Raw genomic sequence first — 25418 nt, forward strand, 5'->3', positions numbered from 1 at the left:
GAGCTAAGTGGCTAGCTGGGTGATTTCAGAGGACAGTTAAGAGCCAACCACATTGCTGTGGGTCTGGAGTCTATGTAGGCCAGTCTGGGTAAGAATGGCAGATTTCCTTTCCTAAAGGACATTGCTAAACCAGATGGGTTTTTATGACAGTTAATGATCATATTTTTTGGAACTCATTTTACATTCCAGATTTAGTCTTTAAATGTAATTTAGCAGTCTCTCAAAGCAAATTCACGACTCAGAGCTTGGTTGCAGCAGGAAACACGAGAATCTCTTTCGGGATGTCCTTAAAGCATCCATAAAGAGGTCAGCCATCCCAATGACTCCTGTAATTCCTTTACTTGTGACCAACCAAAATAAAAAAGGCTTATCTCAGAAGGCAACAACCTCCTTGAAAGATGTAATCAGGAGCAAGATAGGGGAATTTGAAGGAACAGACAAAACTTCCAAACAACCTTCCCCACATTTTAAGCACCACATATAGCAGAGTCTGCAAAACCTGCACCAGACTTAACTGTCATCTCAGAAACTGTTGAAATGGAGTGGAAACCATTCTTGATCCTGAGGGACTATCAAAGAAGCAGATTGCTCTCACCCCTCCACCTTGTTTCCACCCACCATTCCTTTATGCCAAAATGCAAAAAAATTATATTGCAAGCAATTTGTTTCATCCTTACTGTTTGCCACACCATCAAATTTTATCAACAAACTTTTAAATTGTATCCCTTTGTTCTAAAGTCCATGTCATTTATCTCAAGGCTTAAAAAACAGTAGTCATTGCACAGATCCTTGAGATCACCATTTTACTATCCTCCAATCCAAAAATAAACCATTTACCAGATTTGTTATTTTCTGTTCATAGCATTGTTAAAAAATTTCATTGAATCCTAATCCTCCTATTCTATAAACCTCAATTTTGTTAACCAGCCTTTTACGGAACTTTGTTGAACATGTTCTTAAAATCAAGTTTTAGTATTCTCAGCCAGATGAAAAGACATGGACTTGGTGTCTAAATGAAAACATTTCATTTCCCAAAAGATTGGATGCTCGGGGACAGTGAAGACACAAGCTTAAAATTTGAGTCAGGTCATTCAGGGGTGATGAGCTGAAAATGTGTTGCTGGAAAAGTGCAGCAGGTCAGGCAGCATCCAAGGAGCAGGAGAATCAATGTTTCAGGCATGAGCCCTTCTTCAGGAATTCCTGAAGAAACGTCGATTTTCAGCTCTGATCTCCAGCATCTGCAGTCCTCACTTTTTCCATTCAGGGGTGATGGCAGGGAGCACTTCTTCAGACAAAGGAGAGCAGAAATCTGGAGTATTTACTCTAGATGTTGGGTTTTATGCAGTTTTCAAAAGAGAATGATTGATTTCTTTTAGGTACAGAAGGATTGTAGGAATGACAGCCAATGACAGTTGAGGTGCAGGTCAGCCAGGATCAAGTAGAATACAGAACTGGCTTGAGGAGCTGAATAATCTTGTCCTAATTCCCATTTCTCTTCTTTGTACATAAATCTCTTTAGGCATTTAATTTGTGTTTTGGTCTTTAAGTTTCTGATGTACTAAATTGGAATTTATTTCCATGTTCAGGAGGGACAATTCTGACCATATCTGGTTATGGATTTGTTCCTAATTCAATGGTTTTAATTGGGGGGAAGACCTGCCTTCAACTTACAGAAAGTCCTGTCAAGATGAAATGCAGAACTCCAGAGGTGAGTGGAGAATCTCGTGTGGTGGCAATTCAGTCTTGAGAGTGACTAGTCTGTGGGGATGCTTTGATAATTCTTGGTCTTTCCAGGAGCACTTCAGTAAAATTGGATGCATAAACATCACAATATTTCTGAAGAGTATTTGTGTGCAAGCTACCCATATCTATTGTTGGTGTCAAGACCTACATTCTCAAATATAATAAACAAATCTAGCAATTAATGCAATTGAAAATTTAACCATTTTACTCTCACTCATTTGATGTCAAGGCTACCTTGACAGAGAAATTATCTCTATTTGTTTTAGATTAAAAGGCTTTGCATCTCCTTCCTAACAGCGAATAACAGAATTTTATACAGATGTTTGGACATTGACAATCTGTATAATTTGAGGATTATTATGTTTTAGAAATTTTTTCTCACTGGTTGAATACAGAATTCCCTTTATAACAAAATGACATGATAACATAGATAATTTTCTTTGTAAGGGACATATTTGGCTTTCGTGCCTACTTTTAGACGAGCTACAAATGGACCTAAAAATATAATAATGATTGCAATGGTGACTGAGTGTGGCAGAAAATGAGACAACTCTAAAGTGAAATAATTCAGTTATGTATAATAAATCAAACAAGCTTTGCGATGGCTATTAACTCTACGTCAACACACAATCTATAAAATATGTAGCATGCTTTAAATAAACACACCTTTATAATAAAGGAACTGAAGAATGTGATTGAAACATGGCAAACTTTTTATAAAGCTGAATGAGTTATAGTTTATCAAAGAGCTAAGTAATGCATGCTGCACTAATTGTGAATTTGATGTCTGTGCTCAAACTAGGCTCATTTTCTTAAGCAATGGCTGCTTATAAACGTATAAATGTTAGTCTCAGTTTGATCCTTCAGGGTGATAGTCAAATTATAATGGCTTATTGAAGCGCTTATTATATTCTGAATGCCCTATGAATAGCACTAAAGAGAAATAATTACGAATTCATTTCTGCTCATCTGACAGGCCCCACCTGGAATGTATAACATCTCAGTGATTGCTGCTGGAATATCCAACCTAGTTCCCTTCTCCTTCATTTACATTGATGCAAAGATTCCAGTAATCTCAGAAGTGATTCCAAAAACAAGCAGTGTGGCAGGTAAGTCAAAGTTTCACATTTTTAAAATAAATAAAATATTACATATGTTGGGAACTTTGATATAAAGATAGAAAATGGTTAAAATTCTCAGCAGATTTGGCAGCATCTGTGAAGAAAGAAAGAAGAGTTAATGAGTGGAATCTTATTGCAGAATTGGGGAGTCTCCCTTACCGTAGCAGAGCCAACAAAATACCCAGACTGCCTATTCTCGCGATGTTACTGGCAAAATGCAGCAGATGTTAGAAATCTAAGATGAAAACAAAAAGTGTTGGAGAATCTCAACAAGGTCTGGCAGCATCGCTGGGGGGAAACACCAAGTTAATGTTTCGAGTCCAGTATGACTGACCTTTGGACCTCATTCAAATGACAGATGCAGCCAGACCTGTAGTTTATTTCCAATACTTTCCATTTTTAAGTTTCTCTGTTTGATGTGCAGGAATCTAAAATTTTCTGATTTTAACACTGGGAAACATCCTGAAGTGAATTGTCCCTTGCTTTAGCTTGCAGCCAGTTCCTGACTGTTACAGTCTGGTGAAGCACCTGGGAATATTTTCCCTAGATATGAAAAAGATGTGAGCAAAGTCTTCAAGATTATGAAAGAGTTTGATTTGGTAGCCATAAAGCAAATATAAAGTGAATATTACAAGGCTTTATTGTTCATAAAAATGTGCAAGGGTCAGAAGAGAGGTTCTTGAACCGTATAGAGTCAGATCCCAGATCCCAGTTTCATGTGATCTGACATCACTATGACATTGCATCTTATACATATGTGCAGCAGCGTTTCTTAAAGTAACAAAATAGTTAACCCTTTAATTCGCATCAATCCCAAATTCACTCATCCCACAACCTGTTCATCTTACAAACTTCGGTTTCATCTTTGTCACCATGCTGGTCTCTTTTGCCTGAGACATTAATCTACCACAATATTCTTTGCCTCTTGGGAGATGTATAAGACTGTGTGTGGCCTTATCTTTGTTTTGGAAGGTGATTTCATTGGTGCAATGTGATGGTAGTTTCTCATCACAGCTGGAGTATGGTATTTAGTGGCATGAATGTAATAGCAGTGAAGAGCAATGGAGGAAAAATGATCAAAAATATAATTGTCCAGTGCTTTAATTATTACAATCCCTTGAAGAAGAAGGCAATAAACTGAAATTCTCCCTTTCATATCTTATCTGTGGCATACTGAGCCCAGAGAAATCTAGGGAGATGGAAAGAAAAACAAAGAACAGCTAGTAGATAGGTCTGGAGATGAGGGACTGAGGAGAAATTTCTCTTTCTGTTGGTAATGGTACCAGTTCCCCACCAGCTTCAGCATGAGGCTGCTCCTCTTCAGACAAAAACAGTTCAAGAACTCCATAACAATGGCCTCAAGATTTATTGGGGCCTTGGAGGGGAGGGGGATGGTGGTGGTAACTGCATAGCATTGTCTGCAGGCTGCACAAAAAATGGACAATATCAGGACATTTTGAATCATCTGTCTACCAGTCTTAATCTCAGCCAAATGTTTGGACTAGCTAGATGATGAGGACTGAAATTCAGCATTTCTTTTCCACTAATTTCTAATTCATTCTTCAAAAGATCACATTTATTAATAGCTGATCTCTGTCTTAATGAAGGCCTGCTTTTCTGTGACAGCCTTCTGTAAATGTGAATAAAAATTTCTGTTTCCTGTTTCTCAAATGTAAGATCATCACTTATCAACTAAAGCAGGATTAGTTCCTGAGAAAAAAATACACAATGATCTGTGAGTTCTGAAAATTTGGATATAAGAAAGGTCTTTTCTTTCGTCATAGCATATGTTTCTTGTGTCAGTTGTTTAATGGAAAAAGGCAGTCTCATGCAAAGGACTGGCAGAAATGCTGCGTAAGCTTTTCTTTCTCAGTCTCTGGGATGTAATAATGTTGTGTGTTACTACTAGTCCCCAGCGGTCTCAATTGAGGTACTTGGACTTCTCCAATGCTCATTTGATGTTGATATGATCAACTCCTATTAATGTTCAATATTAAGCTCTTTCTAAAGACTTTCCTCTGCTCTGGGGGTGGGGATTGGTGGTTTATAGTTGGGCCCTATGCATGTTTACTGAAACAACCATTAAATGAAGATTTAAACAAGTATTTATGCAAATTAATAACCTTTTGAACATTTGATATTGGCAAGATATAATTTGGACTGAAAGATAGATACTTTAATCAACTTGTTGAGGTATATTATTACACACCTCTAGAGCAGGAAGGACTTGAACCTGGGCCTACTGGCCTAGAGGTAGGGACACCATAACTGCACCACACACACCCATGAACTTAAACTTATCCTTTTCCCTGGATAGCTTTTCACTTTGTATATATTTAGCAATTCAAGACTGGGTATCCTTGAGGTGCTGTGGGCCATCAGTAACAGTAGAATTGCAAATTGCATATCAACACAATCTGCAACTTCATAGCCTGGCATAATCCCCACTCTACTCTTACCAAGACTCTTGGTTCAATGCAGAATGTAAGAGGCCATGACAGAAGCAGCATCAGCTTATCTAATAATAAGGTCATATCCTGGTGAAGCTACAACACAGGACTACTTGGAAACCTGACAACATAAGAAGCGAGTCATAGAGCTAAATGATCTCGCGATTAATGGATTGCTTATAAACCCTGCAGTCCTGCCACATCCAGTCATGAACAATGGTGGACAAACTAAACGACAACACTTGCGAGAAGAAATAGGTAAAAACAATGACTGCAGATGCTGGAAACCAGATTCTGGAGTAGAGTGGTGGTGGAAAAGCACAGCAGTTCAGGCAGCATCCGAGGAGCAGGAAAATCGATGTTTCAGACAAAAGCCCTTCATCAGGAATACAGGCAGAGTGCCTGAAGGCTGGAGAGATAAATGAGAGGAGAGTGGGAGTGGGGAGAAAGTAGCATAGAGTACAATAGGTGAATGGAGGTGATAGGTCAGGGAGGAGGGTGGGGGAAGGTAGCAAAGAGTACAATGGGTGAATGGGGTGGGAATGAAGATGATAGGTCAGAGAGGAGGGTGGAGTGGATAGGTGGAAAAGAAGATACTGCCTATCTTCCTTTCCACCTATCCACTCCAAAGTCATGGGGACAGTGCTGAGCTGGAAGTTTGGAACTGGGGTGAGGTGGGGGAAGGGGAAATGAGGAAACTGTTGAAGTCCACATTGATGCCCTGGAGTTGAAGTGTTCCGAGGCGGAAGATGAGGCATTCTTCCTCCAGGCGTCACGTGGTGAGGGAGCGCCAGTGAAGGAGGCCCAGGACCTCCATGTCCTCGGCTGAGTGGGAGAGGGGGTTGAAATGTTGGGCCACAGGGCGGTGTGGTTGATTGATGCGGGTGTCCCAGAGATGTTCCCTAATGCGCTCTGCTAGGAGGCGTCCAGTCTCCCCAATGTAGAGGAGACCGCATCGGGAGCAACGGATGCAATAAATGATATTGGTGGATGTGCAGGTAAAACTTTGATGGATGTGGAAGGCTCCTTTGGGGCGTTGGATGGAGATGAGGGAGGAGGTGTGGGTGCAGGTTTTGCAATTCCTGCAGTGGCAGGGGAAGGTGCCAGGATGGGAGGGTAGGTTGTTGTGGGGCGTGGACCTGACCAGGTAGTCATGGAGAGAATGGTCTTTGCAGAAGGCAGAAAGGGGTGGGGAGGGAAATATATCCCTGGTGGTGGGGTCCATTTGGAAGTGGCAGAAATGTCGTCGGATGATTTGGATTATGCGAAGATTGGTAAGGCAGAAGGTGAGCACAAGGGGGGTTCTGTCCTTGTTATGTTTGGAGGGGTGGGGTCTGAGTGTGGAGGTGCAGATTGTGGACGAGATGCATTGGAGGGCATCTTTAACCAAGTGGGAAGGGAAATTGTGGTCTCTAAAGAAGGAGGCTATCTGGTGTTTTCTGTGGTGGAACAGGTCCTCCTGGGAGCAGATACAGCAGAGGCGGAGGAATTGGGAATACGGGATGGCATTTTTGCAAGAGATGGGGTGGGAAGAGGTGAAATCCAGCGGTGGCAAGTCGGTCATCATTAATGGAGGAAGGAGGCCATCTGGTGTGTTCTGTGGTGGAACTGGTCCTCCTGGGAGCAGATACGGTGGAGGCGGAGGAATTGGGAATATGGGATGGCATCTTTCCAGGAGGTAGGGCGGGAAGAGGTGTAATCCAGGTAGCTGTGGGAGACGGTGGGTTTGTAAAAAATGTCAGTGTCAAGTCGATCGTCATTAATGGAGATGGAGAGGTTCAGGAAGGGAAGGGAGGTGTCAGAGATGGTCCAGGTAAATTTAAGGTCAGGGTGGAATGTGTTGGTAAGTTGATGAATTGCTCAACCTCCTCGCGAGAGCCCGAGGTGGCGCCAATGCAGTCATCAATGTAGCGGAGGTGGGGAGTGGTGCCAGTGTAACTATGGAAGATGGACTGTTCTGTGTAGCCAACAAAGAGACAGGCATAGCTGGGGCCCATACGGGTGTCCATGGCTACCCCTTTGGGCTGGAGGAAGTGGGAGAATTTGAAGGAGAAATTGTTAAGGGAGAGGACCAGTTCAGCCAAACGAATGAGAGTGTCGGTGGAAGGGTACTGTTGGGGATATCTGGAGAGGGAGAAACGGAGGGCTTGGAGGCCATGGTCATGGCAGATGGAGGTGTAGAGGGATTGGATATCCATGGTAAAGATGAGGCGTTGGGGACCGGGGAAACTGAAGTCTTGGAGGAGGTGGAGGGAATGGGTGGTGTCTCGAATGTATGTGGGGAGTTCCTGGACTAGGGGGGATAGGACAGTATTGAGGTAGGTAATGATGAGTTCAGTGGGGCAGGAGCATGCTGAGGCATTGGGTCGGCCAAGGTGGTCAGGCTTGTGGATCTTGGGAAGGAGGTAGAACCGGGCAGTGCGGGGTTCCCGGACTATGAGGTTGGAAATTGTGGGTGGGAGATCTCCTGAGGTGATGACATTCTCTATGGTCTGGGAGATGATGGTTTGGTGATGGGGGGTGGGGTCATGGTTGAGGGGGTGGTAGGAGGAGGTGTCTTTGAGTTGGCGTCTGACTTCAGCGTTGTGGAGGTCAGTGTGCCAGACTACCACTGCGCCCCCTTTATCCGGTGGTTTGATGGTGAGATTGGGATTAGAGCAGAGGGACTGGAGGGCTGCGGATTGTGAGGGTGAGAGGTTGGAGTGGGGGATGGGGGTAGACAGGTTTAGGCGGTTAATGTCCCGCCGGCAGTTGGAAATGAAAAGGTCAAGGGCAGGTAATAGGCCAGCACGGGGTGTCCAGATGGATGCAGTGTGTTGGAGGTGGGCGAAGGGGTCCTCGGAAGGTGGGCAGCAGTCCTGATTGTAAAAGTAAGCTCGGAGGTGGAGGCGGCAGAAGAAGCGTTCGAAGTCACGGCGTATATTGAATTCATTGATGTGTGGGCGGAGGGGGATGAGGCCTTTGCTGAGGACTGATCATTCGTCCTCAGTGAGGGGGAGGTCTGGAGGGATGGTGAAAACTCGGCAGGGCTGGGAGCTGGGACATGGAGTGGGTGTGGCGGCAGAGCCTGTAACTGGAGTGGGTGTGGTGATGGAGGGAATGGGGGTGGAGTCATGAACAGGGGTGGTGTTCCTCTCAGGGTTCTGGGGGGCAGGGATGGTGACAGTGGGATCTGTGGGTGGCATGTCAGTAGAATGCAGGTGGGTGGCGTTAGTGGGGGTGGAAGTGGTTGCAAACACGGCAGTGGGAGGGGGCGCAGAAGTCACTGAGCGTGTGACATCAGTGATGATGTGAGGGGCAGAAGTGATGTCACGTGTGATGCATGAGGAATTGTGAGGGGCAGAAGTGGCTGTGGAAGCGGCCATGATGGGAGCGGAAGTGATGTCATCGATCACCGTGGGGATGGTAGTCAATGGGAATTAGAGAAACAAATATGCAGGGAGATTGGGGAGACTTGCAGGAGCAATAGGGTTGTCGTAGATGGGGATTTTAATTTTCTGAACATAGGCTGTGATTGCCAGAGCATTAAGGGCTTAGAAGGGGTGGAATTTGTTAAGTGCATTTAGGAACGTTTCCTCAAGCAGTATATAGAGGGTCCTACTTGAGAACTGGCAAAACTTTACCAACTCCTGGGAAATAGGGCTGGATAGGTGACGGATGTGACAGTGGGGAGCACTTTGGTACAATGACCATAATTCTAGTCATTTTACAATAGTTATGGAGAGTGAGAAAACTAGTGCACAGGTTTAAGTTCTAAACTGGGGCAAGGCAAATTTTGAGGGAATTAGACAGGAGCTTGCAGGGGTTGATTGGAGTAATTTGTTTGCAGGCAAAGGGACCTCTGGCAAGTGGGAGGCCTTTCAAAGTGAGATAGCTAGAGTTCAAGGTCTATATGTTCCTCTGAGGGTGAAGGGCAAGGTGGGCAGGAATAGGGAACCCTGGATGACAAGAGAGATTGAGGCTTTGACCAGAAAAACGGAGGAGGCATGGCTCAGGATACAGGCCGCTGGGATCAAGGGAATCTCTGGAGATACACAGGGAATACAAGAGTTTACTGAAGAAGGAAATCAGGAAGGCAAAAAGAGGGCACGGGATTGCCTTGGCTGAGACTATTATGGTGAATCTAAAGAGGTACTTTAAGTATATTAAAGGAAAAAGAATACCTCGAGAGAGAATAGGGCCCTCAAGGACCAAAGTGGACATGTATGTATAAAACTGCAGGAGATTGGTGAGGTTCTCGATGAATATGTCCCCGCTGTGTTTACCATGGAGAAAGATTAGAAGACTTGCAAACTTGGGGAAGTTGGTGGCGGTATCTTGGGAACAGTCCATATCACGGCAGAGGAGGTGTTGCTTGCATTAGAATGTATGAAGGTGGATAAATCTCCTGGTCCTGACCAGATATATTCAAGAACACTGCAAGAGGCTTGAGAAGAAATTGCAGGGCCCTGGCAGATATTTTCACATCATCGTTAGCAACGGGTGAGGTCCCAGAATACTGGAGGGTAGCAAATGTTTTGCCATTATTCAAGAAGGACTGCAAAGAAAAACATGGGAACTATAGACCAGTAAATTTAACATCCTTAACCTGGAATGGTTAAAGTATTTGAGAAGATTCTGAGGGATAAGATATACATGTATTTGGAAAGACAGGATTTGATTAGGTATAATCAGTATGGCTTTGTGAGTGGGAGATCATGCCTCACAAATTTGTTAGAGTTCTTTGATGACTGCGTCTACATGGATTTCAGTAAGGCCTTTGATAAGGTTCCACATGGTAGGCTGATTTGGAGGTTAGATCGCATGGAATCCAGGGTAAGCTGGCAAATTGGATACAAAATTGGCTTGATGGTAGGAAGCAGACGGGAAAAATGGAAGGATGCTTGTCGGACTGGAGACCTGTGACTTGTGGAATGCCTCAGGGTTCGGTGTTGGGCCCATTACTGTTTATCTGTGTCAGTGATTTGGATGAGAATGTACAAGGCATGATTCATAAGTTTGCTGATGAAATTAAAATAGACGGTATTGTGGACAGTGAGGAAGGTTATTAGCTGGACCTTGATCAGCTGGGGAAGTGGGCCAAGGAATGGTAAATGCAGTTTAATACAGATAAGTGTGAGGTCTCGCATTTTGGAAAGTCAAATCAAGGTAATAGTTTCATTGTGAATGGGGTGTAGTAGAACAGAGGGATCTTGGAGTTCAGGTTCACAGTTCTCTGAAAGTGGAGTCACAGGTACACAGGGCAGTGAAGAAGGCTTTTGGCACACTGGCTTTCATCAGTCAGGGCATTGAGTATAGAAGTTGGGAAGTTATATTGCAGTTACATAGGATATTGGTGAGGCTGCACTTGGAATATTGTGTCAGTTTTGGTCACCTTGTTATAGGAAGGATGTTATTAAACTGGGGGAGTGCAGAAGAAATTTACAAGGATGTTTCCTGGACTTAATGATCTGGGTTAGAGGGAGAGGTTGGACAAGCTAGGACTTTTTTCTTTAGAGTGTAGGGAGACTGAGGGGGGACCTTTATAGAAGTGTATAACATTATGAAAGGCACGAAGAGGGTGAATGCACTCAGTTTTTTTCCCAAGGTTGAGGAATCAAGGACCAATTTAAGCTTAAACTTAGTTTAAGGTTAGAGGGGAAATCATAAAACGGAACCTGAAGGGCAACTTTTTTACACAGAGGATGGTACACATATGGAATGAGTTGCCAGCAGAAGTGGCAACATTTAAAAGGCATTTGGACAAATACATGAATAGGAAAGGATTAGAAGGATATGGGCCAAGTGCAGGGAAATGGGGTCAGCGTGGACAGACATTTTGAGCAACATGGACCTGTTTGGGCCAAAGGGCCTGTCTCTGTGCCGTAGGGCTTTTTGACTCATTAACTCCATGGAGGAAGAAGCTCCATAGAATCTCCACCTTCAATTATGGAAGAATGCAGTACATCATGCAACAGATAAGGCCGAGCCACTTGCAACAATGTTCACCCAGAAGTGTTGAATGGATGATCCATTTCAGCCTCCTCCTGAGATCTCCAGAATAACAGATACCAATTTTCAGTCAATTCAATTCACTTCATGTGAGTTGGAGGCAATGGATATTACAAAAGCTATGGACCCTGCCAAAATTCTGGCAATGGTACTGGAGCTCTAGACATAGTCACACTCCTAACTAGGTTGTTCCAGTACAGCTGCAACACTGGCATTACTCAGCAATGTAGAGCATTGTATATGTATATTCTGTACACTAAAATCAAACATATCCAAACAGGCCAATTACCATTCCAGCAGTCTACTTTTGATCATTGGTCGCGTGATGGAAGAGGTCATCAACAATGTTATCAAGCAGCTCCTTGATAACCTGCTAACTGGCATGCAGTCTGAGTTCCACTAGAGCCACTCAGTTCCTGACATCCTTACAGCCTGAGTTCAAACATGGACAAAAGAGCTGAATTCCAAAGGTCCGGTGAGAGTAAATACAGGAAAGATCTTGTCTGGAGCCCTGCACTGAGATCCCAGTGCGTGAGATCCAACACCACTAAGAAATAGCTCCTTCTGCACATGCTCAATAACTACTCTTAGAATAAAGATACATTTAACTCTTACTCCACAGTTCCATATTTCCCTGTGTTAAAGGCACCATATAAGCACATGCTGTTACTGGTGGTTGGCAATACATTCTAAAATAGCAGACAGATTGACTGATATTTTTATATTGTTGTGTGACAAGGGAATTAATTATATGAAAATTGTTTCATAGGTGGTTCCAATCTGACAATCTATGGATCGGATTTTGGCAACAAATCTGAAGATAGTTTTGTAGTTATTGGGAACTCTGAGTGCGCAATTCTTCGATGGTCGACCAACAACATCACGTGTTGTCCGCCCAGCCTCCCTCCGGCGAATTACAGTATCTATGTACAAACTCGTGTTGGGTATGAAGACCGAGAGCTTATGTTCCATTGCATTGATTTTTCTTTACAAGTTTCCCCGAATCCAGTGTAACTGTGCAAAAGATAGCAAACTTTTAAGTGCAAATTGTATTGTGCAAATTTCTGCAAAATCTTTTGTATTAGTTCACTGGCCTGAATCATCAATTCAAAGTCAGATTCTGAGGTCAGACTAAAAGTTGCCCACTTACCATTGGTGCGTTTTTACAGACAAACTTTCAGGTCTGGAGCCTCGCCAGCCAAAGCAACACGAGCAAGGCGAGTCCAAGATACTCATAACCAGTGCAGAGGGAAGGGTGACTGCCTTGATATCAAAGCAGCATTCGAATGTCTGTGGCATCAAGCAGCACCAGCAAAACTAGAGTCAGTGAGGATCAGAGGAAAACTGCCTGCAGATTGGAGTCATACTAGGCATGAAGTAAAATGGTTGTGGTTGTTGAAGGTAAGTAATCTCAGCTTCAGGATATCTCTGCAGGTATTCATCAGGATAGTGTCCTAAGACCAAAGATCTTCAGCTGTTTCAGTAATGAACTTTCTCCATCACAAATTGCACAACATTTAGCACCATGAAGCAGTCCATGTCCAAACTCAGCAAGACTTTGTCAATATCCGGGTTTGGCCTGACAAGTGGTAAGTAGGATTTGTGTGCAAGTAGGATGAGTGTAAGACAATGACCACCTCCAAAAGGAGAGGATCTAACCATTCACCCTTTTGATCTTCATTGGCATTACCATTACTGACTACCATCCCCCACTATCAACATCCTGGAGGTTACCATTGACTAGAAACTGAACTGGATTTGCTATATCAATACTGTAACTATGAGAGCAGGTCAGAGACTGACAATACAGCTGCATTAAACGCACTCGCCCGCCGCCAACACACATACAAATACACCCCCAACTTCCCAAATCCAGTCCATTATCTGCAAGGCAAAAGGCAGGACTGATCGAATAGTTGTTGCTCTACCTCTAATAACGCTCAAGAAACTTGTCACCACACAGGACAAAGTAGCCTACTTGATTGGCATCACATCCACAACCATTCACTCCCTGCACAGCAGCTCAGAAGCAGCAATCTGTGCCATCTACAAGATGCACTGCACAAATTCACCAGAACTCCTGAGAGAGCAACTGCCAACCTCATGACTATTACCATCCAGAAGGACAAGATCTCCTGTAAGTTCCCCTCCAAGCTACTCAACATCCTGACTTGGAAATATAATGCTGATCCTTCAGTGTTATAGGGTCAAAGTCCTGGAATTTTCTCCCACTCAGCATTGTGGGTCCACTAACTGCAAACAGACAAAAGTGGCTCAAGAAAGCAGTTCACCACCATCTCCTTAAGGATAAAAAGGGATGGGCAATAAATGCTGGCCAAGCCAATGATGACCACATCCATGAATGTTTTTTTTAAAAAAAGTAAATTCCAAATATATTTTCCTAAGTCACCCTGTTGGAGATTACTATTACAAAATGGCACAATACTGAATAAGCCTTTCTGCTCATCTTGCTTGTGCCAGCTCTTTGTAAGAACTATTCAAGTAGTTCAACTTCCCTGATCTATCCCCAAAGCCATATCAATTTTTCTCCTTCAAATATTCACTCAATTCCATTTTGAAATTTGCTGTTGGTTCTGCTTCTAGAGATATTTTAGGTAGTGCCTTCCAGATCACAGCAAGTCATCACACCCCATAGATGACTGCTTTGTCAACTCAATGTCTTTGTGTAGATGTTACATTTGACATAAAGTTGGGAACTGAATGACAATGGTTCCTGTAAAGTTTCATCTGTACATTTGGTTGCTGTTCAATCATATTAATACTTTTTAAGATTTATCGTGTTTGTTTTTCTCTTTCACCGCAGCAAATCTCTAAATGCTTCAGTCGAGTATGTCTTGCGAGTGACCGAAGTGACTCCTCAGCAGGGCTCATTGTATGGAGGCACGAAAATCACCATTTCTGGATCTGGTTTCAGTCCCGTCCCAGAGGACAACATTGTTCAAATTGGTAAGCTTATCAGGTGAACTTGAGAGATGAGGTGAGGGTGACTGTTACGAAAACAAAACAGCATTTGACTGAGTGTGACATCAAGGAGCCCAAGTAAAGCTGCAGACAATAGGAAATGGAAAAGGGTGGGTGAGTCCAGTGGAGGAGACCTCTCCACTGCTTGGAGTAATACTTAGCACAAAAGAGCAAACACAAAATGCCAGCGGAACTCAGGACTGGTTGCATCTGTGATAATTGGAAGAAGTTTTGAAGAAGAGTTAGCTCTCTTTCTCTATCCCTCAAATGCTACCAGACCTGCTGAGCTTCTCTAGCACTCGCTGCATACGTTCCAGATTCCCAGCATCCACTATATTTTGTTTTTATTATACCACATAAGAAGCTTGTCATTGTTGGTCAATCATCTCAGTCTCAGGCTATCACTGTAGGAGCTTTTCAGGGCAGTGTCCTACCCAACCATCTTCAGCTGCTTCATTAATCTCCATCTCTATCATAAGGTCAGTAGACGAGGTGTTGCTGATGTTTTGCACAATGTTCAGCATCATTTGCGATCCTCAGATACTGAAGTACCCGATTTCCATATGCAACAAGACTTGGCAAAATCTAGACTGAGTTGACAAGTAGCAAGTAACATTTGCAGAAGACAAGTGCAATGTGATCACCGTTGCCTATGAGAGAGAATCTAAGTATTACCCCTTGACATTCAATGGCATTAACATCGCAGAACTATCCACTATCAACAACCTGGGGGTTATCATTGACTAGAAACTGAATTAGACCAACTATATGAATATAGTGGCTACAAGAGCAGGTCAGAATTCTGCAGTGGATAACTCATCTCCTGACTTCTCAAAATCTGTTCACCTCCAAGAAGGGATAAATCATTAAGGGATAAACCATTAAGGATAAAGTAGCCCATTTGAGTTACACCCCATCTAAAAGCAAACCCTTCACCACTGACACAAGTTAGCAATGGTGTGCACCATCCACAAGGTGCACTGCGACAAGTCACTAGAGCTCCTTAGGCAGCACCTTGTAAACCCTTGTTTCTCCCACCCAAAAGGACAATACTCGAGCCAGGAATACACACATCCTATGAATGAATTAAAAATAAAACCTGCAATAATTTCATGGAGTTTCAATTAGTTTGTCATTTTAGCTATTTCCTCAAGATTCAAATTATTGCTTTATGAATATATAACTGGAGTAACTTAATATTTCACATTAATAACTTGTGGAAAGATAGTAATTTGATTGAGTTGAATTACAGCAGAGATTTTATAACAATCACTCACATTTTATTCTGACTGGAATTCTGTGATGTGCAATACTTACAGGTTCTGTTCCCTGTCACATAACCTTTGCTTCTCCAAACATTCTCAAGTGTGTTTCTGATCAAACTGGAAGAAAATTTGTCATCACCAACAATGGCAGCAGTGGAAGTACGTGACAGCTTTTTGAAGATTTTTGTTCAAATTGTGCAGTGTTGCTTCCGTCCTTCTCGTAAGTAGGAGTGCTGAAATCAGGAAGAGGTAATTCAGCCTCTCAAATTAAATTAGTTAGATGGTGACTGAACTGTGGCACAACACCATTCTCTGACCTTGGTTCCATAGCTGTTAATACACTTTCCTAACATAAAACTATCCATCTCTGTTTTAAATATTTTCTATTGACCCCAGCCGTAAAAGCTCTTTAGGGGAAGGAGTTCCTGATTTTCCCATTTGTGTGAAGACATATTTCCTGACATCTCCTCCAAAGATCCTGGGTTAAATTTTTAAGGTCTTCTCCCTTTGAAGCCTGGTGGTGACTGCAATAGGCGATATCAAAAAATGCTGAAAAATCTATTTATGATGCATGCTCACTATAAAGAATCAAACTCGCAAATTGCGAAGATAAAATATTTTCTTCTGAATAATATACATTGTCAAAATTAGAGGATATCAGTGACTGCAACTTAAACATTAGTATTTTAACAAATCTCGATGCCACAAATGTTTAGTTTTATTTTCTGAGTATACGTTCTAACCACATTTGTTACTGCTTTGTTCTAATAGCAATTGGAGTGGGGTATGAGTGGAATCCTTCAACCCTGGACATCGTCGTTGGGGATACAGTACAGTGGCAGTGGCAGTCCCCACCTTTACTTCAAAATTTGAGATATAGAGTCTTCAGTGTCTCCAAGCCCAGTGGTGTAAACTACAAAGGCAGTGGGTTTATTAGTGGCAATGTGAGCACTTCATCTGGTAAGTCCATAACTATTGCATTTGACGCCACAGGAAGATATAGTCGTAAGGATGTGCAGCGCTGAAACAGACCCTTCAATCCAACTCGTCAATGCCAACTAGATATCATAAATAAATCTAGACTCATTTGCCAGCATTTGGCCTGTATTCTTCTCAACTTCTCCTATTCATATACCCATCCAGATGCTTTTAAAAATGTTGCAATTTACCACCTCCACCACTTCTACTGGTAGCTCATTCCATACAGACACCACCCTCTGCATGAAAAGGTTATCCGTTAAGTCCCTCGTAAGTTTTTCCCCCTCACCTTAAACCTATGCTCTCCATCCCGGGAGTTTTATTTTAACCATATGCACCCTATCCATGCCCTTCATGATTTTATAAAACTCTATAATGTTACCTGTCAGCCTCTAACACTCCATGGAAAATATAGCCCTGGCTTTCCAGCTTCTCTCTATAGCTCAAACCCTCCAATCCTGGCAACATTCTTGTAAATCATTTCTGAACCCTGTCAAGTTTCACAATATTTACCCTATAGCAGAGAGATCAGATTGGCATGCAGCATTTTGTGTAAAATTGCATTGATGCACCGTAGAATCTCATGTAGAAATTCATCCTTATTGCATATTTTTTCGATCAGACTTTCACATGAAGGAAAAAGACTTGATACTCTACCGCACATTTTACAACTTCAGGACATCCCTGCTTTGCAGGCAATGATGTACTTTCGACATATTGTACTGTTTGGTCAACTTGCACACAGCAAACTCTCGCAACCAGAAATGTAATAATTAGCAGATCACCTGCTTTTGTGATGTTGGTTAAGATAAATATTAGCTATAGGACACCACCGACAACTCTCCTAATTTTCAGCATATTGAATACGCCATCTTTTATGTCCATCTGACGCATTTCCTACATAACAGCAAAATCTATTGTTCAAAAAGCTTCTCGTTTAGCTGTAAAGCATTTTGGGACATTCCGAGTTTGTAAGAGACTTAAGTTTTTAATTATTTGTTCACAGGGTTGGGCAAGGCCAACATTTGTTGGCCATCCCAATCCTTTATTGAGTGATGGGTCTGTTTCCGTGCTGTACATCTGTATGACTATGACTCTATGACAACTTAACAACTTGTTAGGCCATTTAGAGGACAGTTAAGTATCAGTCACATGGCTGTGAGTCTGGAGTCACGTGCAAGCCAAAATAGGTAAGGGTAGCAAATTTCTTTCCTTGGAGGACATTGGAGAACCATTTGAGTTTTTATTACAGTATGGTAGTTGCACAGTCAACATCGTTGAGAGTAGCTTTTTATTCAAAATGTAATTAACTAATCAAATCTAAATTTTCCAACTAGCATGTTGAGATTTGAACTCAGGTCTCAGGAGCATTGGTCCAGTGCTCTGGATTATGAGTCCAGTAATGGAATCATAATACTGAAACTGTTTCTCAATACTGGCAACTTCATGCCTGGGCCAATGCCAACTTTTCAACCTTGTCAGTTTTTGGGTGGGTGCTTAGGGCCAGGTTGGATGAGCCAGATCAGGCTGAGCCATGTTGGGTGGGGTCAAAGGTTGCTTAAACACCCTGAGGAAGTCTCTGGTGTGTGAAGCTCATAACTAGTTTGTACTCATTCAGCATCTAATCAAACAAGCCAGTAAGTTATTTTACTAAATTAATAAAAATTAACTTTAATGTGTAGCAGCTGTTAAAAATCTCCTGGAATTTGGGCATCTATGTTGTTGAGATAGCTGTATGGGAGATTCTGTATTAATGCTACTATGCAGTGAAAATGCAAAGTTTGTTTCCTCTTTCTTTCTTTGATGCCTTCTGATTGTAGGTATAATATAAAATGAATTTGGTGATTTCAGGCCCTCTAATGGACGATGGTTTTTCCATGTAGGTTCGTTCTCTTATCATTTCACCTCCCCCGGGACTTATTACTACAGCAGTGGTTATGTGGACCAGAAGCAAAGCATCATTCTCCAGGGAACGGTGAATGTGAAGCCAGCTGAGGAAAGGATCGAAAGTGTACATATTTATTTGGCAGGGATTGAAGCAGAATATGTACCAGGTGAAATGCACGTCCTCTTTATATTTTGGAGGGTTTGTGTGTTGGTGGAGGAAATAAGTCAATTCTCGAGCAACACAGGAAAAGCCTGAAAATGTTAATCCCTTTCCCATCGCTCTGGGTGAGGTGATGTATGATCCTAGAATAGATTAGCCTCCATCACTCAGGGTTTGATGGTGTTTATGTTTGATGCTGAGGATCTATTAAATGCAGTAACAAATCAGTGTTTCGATTAATGTTGTCCAATTGAAAGTGTTAACTACATAGTAGCCACCAAGACTGAGTCAGCAGAGAATATCTTAAAGCCAACACAGGATAATGTACGTAATGTATGTGTGGATCTTTGTTAAACAAAGTTCTCCCAACATCAGTAACTGAGGGAGTAAAGGTATCACAAGATCAAAGAATGTAACAAACAGATTGGCTTTTATGACAGCCTGGTATTTCCAATATGACCATTACTGAGACTAGTGTATTATTTTGGATTTAGTTAATTTGTTTTAGATTACTTTATGCAATTAAGATGTCTACGTTTCCTATCTCTATTTTACCAAAAATCCAGATAAAATTCACATGTGAGTGTGAGCTTTGAGATCGCATTCATAATATTGGAGTCTCATTTGTACGTTACTCATCAGTCACATTTGGATCTACCATTTGTCACATAGGATTTGAGGAACACTGCTTTATCAGAAAGCAGTCAGCAGCACACCTATTTGGGGACCATACTGGATAGATTCTCAACTTTACTCCATGCATTATGTCTCAGTTGTAACATATAGAAAATGTATGATTTTTATCAGCACAGAATTCAATAGAAATTAAATCAGTTTGTTTCTAGAATGGGCAAGTTGTTTGAAACTCTCTCTCTCAACCTGTCAAGAATACTATTAAAATTTAAATTTGATTTTTCTGATCATTTGTATCCTGTTAAAGATACAACCGAAAAGTAGAACTATAGAGAAAATAAGTAAAATTAAGAGAACTGAAATCTTTTGCTTAGAAATAATTTTGCATCAGATCACAACTAAAACCTGGAAGCACCATATATTTAGGCAGTTCTTTTCACAAAAGCACAATGTGCCAAAGCAGAAGATTTATGGTAACCAATAGCGGGTTATTAGATTACAGCAAAACTCAAGAGGCCAGAATTGGGGGAGCACAGATCTCAGAGAGCTATGGCACAAAAAGGAGGTGACACAGATTGGGGGGGGGGGGGGAGCGCGGAAATGAGGCCATAGAGGTATTTGAAAACAAAGATGAAAATATAAAACCTTAGACACTGTTGGGCTGGAAACTGATGTGGATTAGACCATAAGACCATAAGACATAGGAGTGGAAATAAAGCCATTCAGCCCATTGAGTTCACTTTGCCATTTAATCATGGCTGATGGGCATTTCAACTCCACTTACCCACACTCTGCCCATAGCCCTTAATTCCTTGCGAGATCAAGAATTTATCAGTCTCTGCCTTTAAGACATTTAACGTCCTAACCTCCACTGTGGTCCATGGCAATGAATTCCACAGGCCCACCACTCTCTGGCTGAAGAAATGTCTCCTCATTTCCATTCTAAATTGACCCCGTCTAATTCTAAGGCTGTGCCCACAGGTCCTAGTCTCTCCACCTAACGGAAACAACTTCCCAACATCCACCCTTTAGCTTGTAACTTACTGGAAAACAAAACAAAATTAGGTAGATTAGGAATACTTTTCAGCAATTCTATAGATTTTGAGCTTCTCCTGCTGAGAAAGCTGAATGTATTTGAGTTTCTTGATGTGTTGCTTTTTGTTTCTCCACTGGCTGCTGTCCCTGCACATATTCTCTTGGTTAACAGCTGGTTGTTTATGTGTAGGGCCTTCTGAGAAACTGCCTTCACAACAAAAACGTGATAGTGACTGTACAGCACCGATCCCCACATGTAACCAGACATTGAACAGGACCGATGACAAAAGCTTCACATTCTACCTGTCTGCCTGCTACTCCCCCACAATCAACAGCATCACACCCTCGAAAGGAACAGTGAAGGACAAACTAACCATTACCGGGACTGGATTCAGTAAAATCGGCTGTGCAAACGAGGTAAACCAACATGTTCAAACCTTAAGGAAAATTTCAATTTGCATTCTAAATGTTAACAATGTAATTATCTGTGACTTCATCCCTTATTTTTCCGAAAACTTGCATTTGTATAGCACTTTAGTGCAGGACATCCCAATGCTGTGCAGCCAATAAAGAGCTCTTCAAAGTGTAGTTCACTGTTGTAATGTAAGAAACACAGCAGCTAATTTGTGCATAGTAAGATCCAACTAGTAGCAATGTGATAATTACCTAATAATTTAATTTACTTGATCGAGGAATAAATCTTAACCCAGCAAATTTGAAGAGTTCTTCTGCTCTTGTTCAAAAAAGTGCCATGGGATCTTTTACACCCATTAGAACTGCCAAACAGAACCTTGGTTTAACATCTCAAGCAAAAGTGCAGCACTCCTTCAGGACCAGCTTTTCAAGAATGCAGGAATTGCTATGAGTTGACCATTCAGCCCCTCAAACCTGTTTCACCATTTGGTAGGACTATGGCTGATCTAACTGAGGGCTCAACTCATTTGCTTTCTGTGTTCATTGCCCTCGGCTCCTATTGACTTGAATATAGTCAACAATCCAGCATCCACTGCTTTCTGGGGTAAAGAATTCCATGACACCGAGGTCGTGCTTCTCTGATACATTGTCTAAGTGTGGGAGCAGACATTTTCAGTGGCAACTCATATGCTGGTAGAGAAAGCTTTCCGAATCACGCTCCAATCAGCTTGGTAAAGGACCGGTGAGCTTCTTGGCCAATTGCAAGTCTTGACAGCGAGGCTCCACCTTTCTAGCAATGTTGGATGTCAGAGGCTAGCAGGACCTGGGTCCTAAAGTTTGACACCTAATCGCTATGATGAGGAAGGAAATCCTTTTCTTTAGCTATTTGCAAGATAGGTGTCCCATAGAATTAGACGCAAGAACAAGGGAATTATTGATGATCATTGGCACCAGGGACCCAGGCTCAATTTCACCTTCAAGGGACTGTCTGCGTGAAGTTTGCATATTCGAGTCTGCATGGGTTTCCTCCCACGGTCCAAAGATGTGCAAATTAGGTGGATTGACTGTACTAAGTTGCCCTTAGTGGGCAGAGATGTGCAGTCTCGGTGGATTAACCATGGGACATGCAGGGTTACAAGACTAGGGTAGGACAAAGGGTCATTGTGGGCTCGATAGGGCCAAATGGCCTGCTTCCACACTGTAGGGATTGATTCTATGATTCTAACTCAATGCCCCCTAACCCACACCTCACCATTCCTGTCCCTGGTTGGCTCCAAGTTGGAGCAAATGGAGGTCATTCTCTCACAAACCAATGTGTCTGGCAGGTGTAACAATCCACTGGGGAAGTGCACAGTAAATTGAAGCCTGCTATTCATTAAATAATACTAAATGTTGAAATTCTTTTAACATACACACAGCACCCAATTTTACTAATTTTAATACCAAAGTTATTAGAAAGCATGGACCAGGCTTCTGTACTAAACCAGAGACGTTATTTATTCAAAGTAACTAGACTAGAGCTATAGGAAATCAGATATAAATCATTGGTATGTAAGCACTATTAACTAAAACGTTAATCATCTTATAAATTCTTCTTTCTCATGCACAGACAAACAAATAGGGAAGATAGATTATTGATGGAGGTAGAGAAACCAGAAAGTCAAATCAGCGGTGTTGCTTCCTAGTGCTGATGTTGAAATGGTCCTGCTTTAGCTAACGAGGCTCTTAGTTTTCAGTTACAAAGACAGAAATTGTTGGAAAAACGCAGCAGGCCTGGCATCATTTGTGGAGAGAAAGCAGAATTAATGTTTTGGGTCCAGTGACCTTTCTTCAGAACTGATTGTAGCTGAGAAAAGCTTGGTATATATGCTGAGCAGAGGCAGGGAAAAGGGGAGGAGTAAACAACAGGTGGGGATGGAGAGCAGAGAGAGCAGAAATTGGGCAGACGAAGGAATGGATAATGGTCAAGAGCTGCTAATGGAGACACGAGTAGCTGACAATGGGTTGGTTGTGGAGGCAGCCCATATGGCGACAAGTCCTGATGTATGGGGCTTGGAGTAAGAACATGGGAACAGTTATAGAGCTATAGAGAATGGAAACAGACCCTTCAGACCAATTCGTCAATGTTGACCAGATATCTTAAATTAATTCAGTCCCATTTGCCAGCATTTGCCCCATATCCCTCTAAACCCCTCCTATTTATATACCTGTCCAGATGCTTTTTAAATGATGTAATTGTACCATCTTCCACCACTTCTTCTGGCAGCTCATTTCCATACATGTATCACTGTCTGTGTGAAGAAGTTGCTTTTTAGTTCCCTTTTAAATTTTCTCCCTCTTACCTTAAAGCTATACCCTCTATAGCTAACCACCCAATCCACGCCCTCTTGATTTTATAAACCTTTATAAGGTCACCTCTCTGCTTCCAACGCTCCAGGGAAAATAGCCCCAGTCTATTCAGCCTTTCCATGTACCTCAAACCCTCTAACCCTGGCAACATCCTTGTAAATCTATTCTGAACTCTTTCAAGTTTCACAACATCCTTTCTATAGCAGAGATTTGCTCAGGCCCTAAAATGATTGAACTCAATATTGAGTCCTAAACATTGCAGGGTTTCAGTGGTGATTGGAATGAGGACCAGCTGTTTCTCATTGACTATGAGATCCATGATTGGGGTTGTTAAGTCTGACAGATATAAACAGGATATTACATTGTTGATGCCTTTAGGGAGAGGTGGGCACTGCAGGGGGTAGACTGTTTGATTCCCCCTCCAATTCTGTTTTGATTTAATCCCTACCGTCCACTTCATGTGTCGTTTCATGTAAGCATTGCTCGCTCTGGGCTTTGCTTGTCATTAGTTCCTTGGCCACATGGGGGATTTCTTTGTTGGTGGAATATCAATAAAGTTATTTACACTTAATGTTTTCACTTTGCATTGCACCTACATACACAACATGGGTGCTGTAGAATATAAACACTAGTGCTGTATGTCAGTAGTGCTCATATTCTACAGTATGCCAATAGTGCTTATGTTTTACAGTACCCATGTGTGTGTGTAGGCGCAAGACAGAGTTAAATAACTGCCATATGACAGTAGTTTAGGGAAAAACCGTATAAACAGGAGATTACAGACTTGATGCTTTTCAGGAGAGGAGGGTGCTTCAGGAGGTGGAGTGCTTTATTTCCCCTCCAACTCTATTTTGATTTGATCTCTACCCTCCCCTCCCCTTCACTTTTTCTTTCACATTGGCATTGTTCCTACCGAGTTCTGCCTGGCATGGTTTCTGGTCCCTTGGGTGTTTTTCCTGGTGGTGGAAAATGTTAAATAAAATTATCTTACACATAATATTTTTATACAGACAACTTGGGGGACAGGGGCAAAATAAGCACTATTGCTATATGGCGGTAGTGTAGGGGAACAAAAATAAAACAGAAAAAGAAAGAAGAAAATAAACAAGAGATTCAGGGAATCTCTTAATTCTAGGGACTGGCTCTGAACTAGCTGGCCAGGGCCTGCATAACATGCAAATATAAATAGAGGGTGACTCACTATCGGCAAACCTGCCTGTTTGGAGTTACTACAGTAGCAACAAGAGAAAACAGGACACTCGAAAAGATAATTTGCTCGCAACCGTCGTCTTTGAGTTGGGGTAAGCATTTCTGGCATCATGCCTTTATTCGTGAAGCTTGACTTGTTTGATCCTGCCATTGAAAACTGGGCACAGCATGTGGAAAAAAATGCATCATTTTTTTCCAGGTAAATGACAATGGGGCAGATGGAAAGCAAAGAGCAATTCTTCTGATTGTGTTTGCAGACCTGCAGTTTTTTTTTGATTGTTAGAAGCTTAACTTTCCCTGAGGCACCAAATACTAAAACCTCCCGAGTTGATGGATTTAGCTAAAGAATATTATGATCCCAAGCCTCCCCTAATTCTGAAATACTGCCAGTTTTATTTGGCAGTTCAAGAATCAAAGGATTTTTCATGAAGTTAAGATGACGGGCAGAGGCATGTGATTTTGGGTTAACCCTGAATGAGATGTGAGAGACCGTTTGGTACGTGGGATTAATGACATAACCATGCAAAAGTACTAGCTAAAGCCCAACTGGACTTCAACAGGTACTACAGCTGGCTTTGGCACTAGAAAATGCAGCAGGTGACCATGAGAGCTACAGGGCATCCCAATAGAAGTGGACACCCTCACCTGTCTGACTGAGCTTGAGGAACACCACTTGAGTGTAGACAATAGCAGCGCCTCATGCAGAGATACTTGTTAGGAAGGAAGATGTGTTGGGCATTTGAAAAACTTGAGGATAGACAAGTTCCCCGGGCCTGATGGGATATATCCCAGGGAAGCAAGAGAGGAAATTGCAGAGCCATTGGCAATTATCTTTTCGTCTTCACTGTCAACGGGGGTGGTACCAGGGGACTGGAGAGTGGCGAATGTTGTGCCCTGTTCAAAAAAGGGAATAGGGATAACCCCGGGAATTACAGGCCAGTTAGTCTTACTTCGGTGGTAGGCAAAGTAATGGAAAGGGTACTGAGGGATAGGATTTATGAGCATCTGGAAAGACACTGCTTGATTAGGGACAGCCAGCAGGATTTGTGAGGGATAGGTCTTGCCTTACAAGTCTTATTGAATTCTTTGAGGAGGTGACCAAGCATGTGGATGAGGGTAGAGCCGTGGATGTAGTGTACATGGATTTTAGTAAGGCATTTCATAAGGTTCCCCATGGTAGGCTTATGCAGAAAATCAGGAG

At 42.3% G+C, this 25418-nt stretch overlaps 1 protein-coding gene across 1 annotated transcript in view; it reads left to right on the plus strand.

Moving 5' to 3' along the window:
• Window positions 1-25418, plus strand: part of LOC122549503 (fibrocystin-L-like) — a 218614-nt gene that overhangs the window by 79079 nt on the left and 114117 nt on the right. Inside the window, exons 30-37 of the mRNA XM_043689363.1 lie at window positions 1587-1708; window positions 2720-2852; window positions 12075-12249; window positions 14130-14272; window positions 15607-15711; window positions 16324-16512; window positions 18414-18584; window positions 20436-20662. Of these exons, the coding sequence (XP_043545298.1) occupies window positions 1587-1708; window positions 2720-2852; window positions 12075-12249; window positions 14130-14272; window positions 15607-15711; window positions 16324-16512; window positions 18414-18584; window positions 20436-20662 (1265 nt within the window). The remainder of the gene's footprint in view (window positions 1-1586; window positions 1709-2719; window positions 2853-12074; window positions 12250-14129; window positions 14273-15606; window positions 15712-16323; window positions 16513-18413; window positions 18585-20435; window positions 20663-25418) is intronic.

Source organism: Chiloscyllium plagiosum, chromosome 4 (assembly GCF_004010195.1).
Source record: "Chiloscyllium plagiosum isolate BGI_BamShark_2017 chromosome 4, ASM401019v2, whole genome shotgun sequence".
NCBI lineage: Eukaryota > Metazoa > Chordata > Chondrichthyes > Orectolobiformes > Hemiscylliidae > Chiloscyllium > Chiloscyllium plagiosum.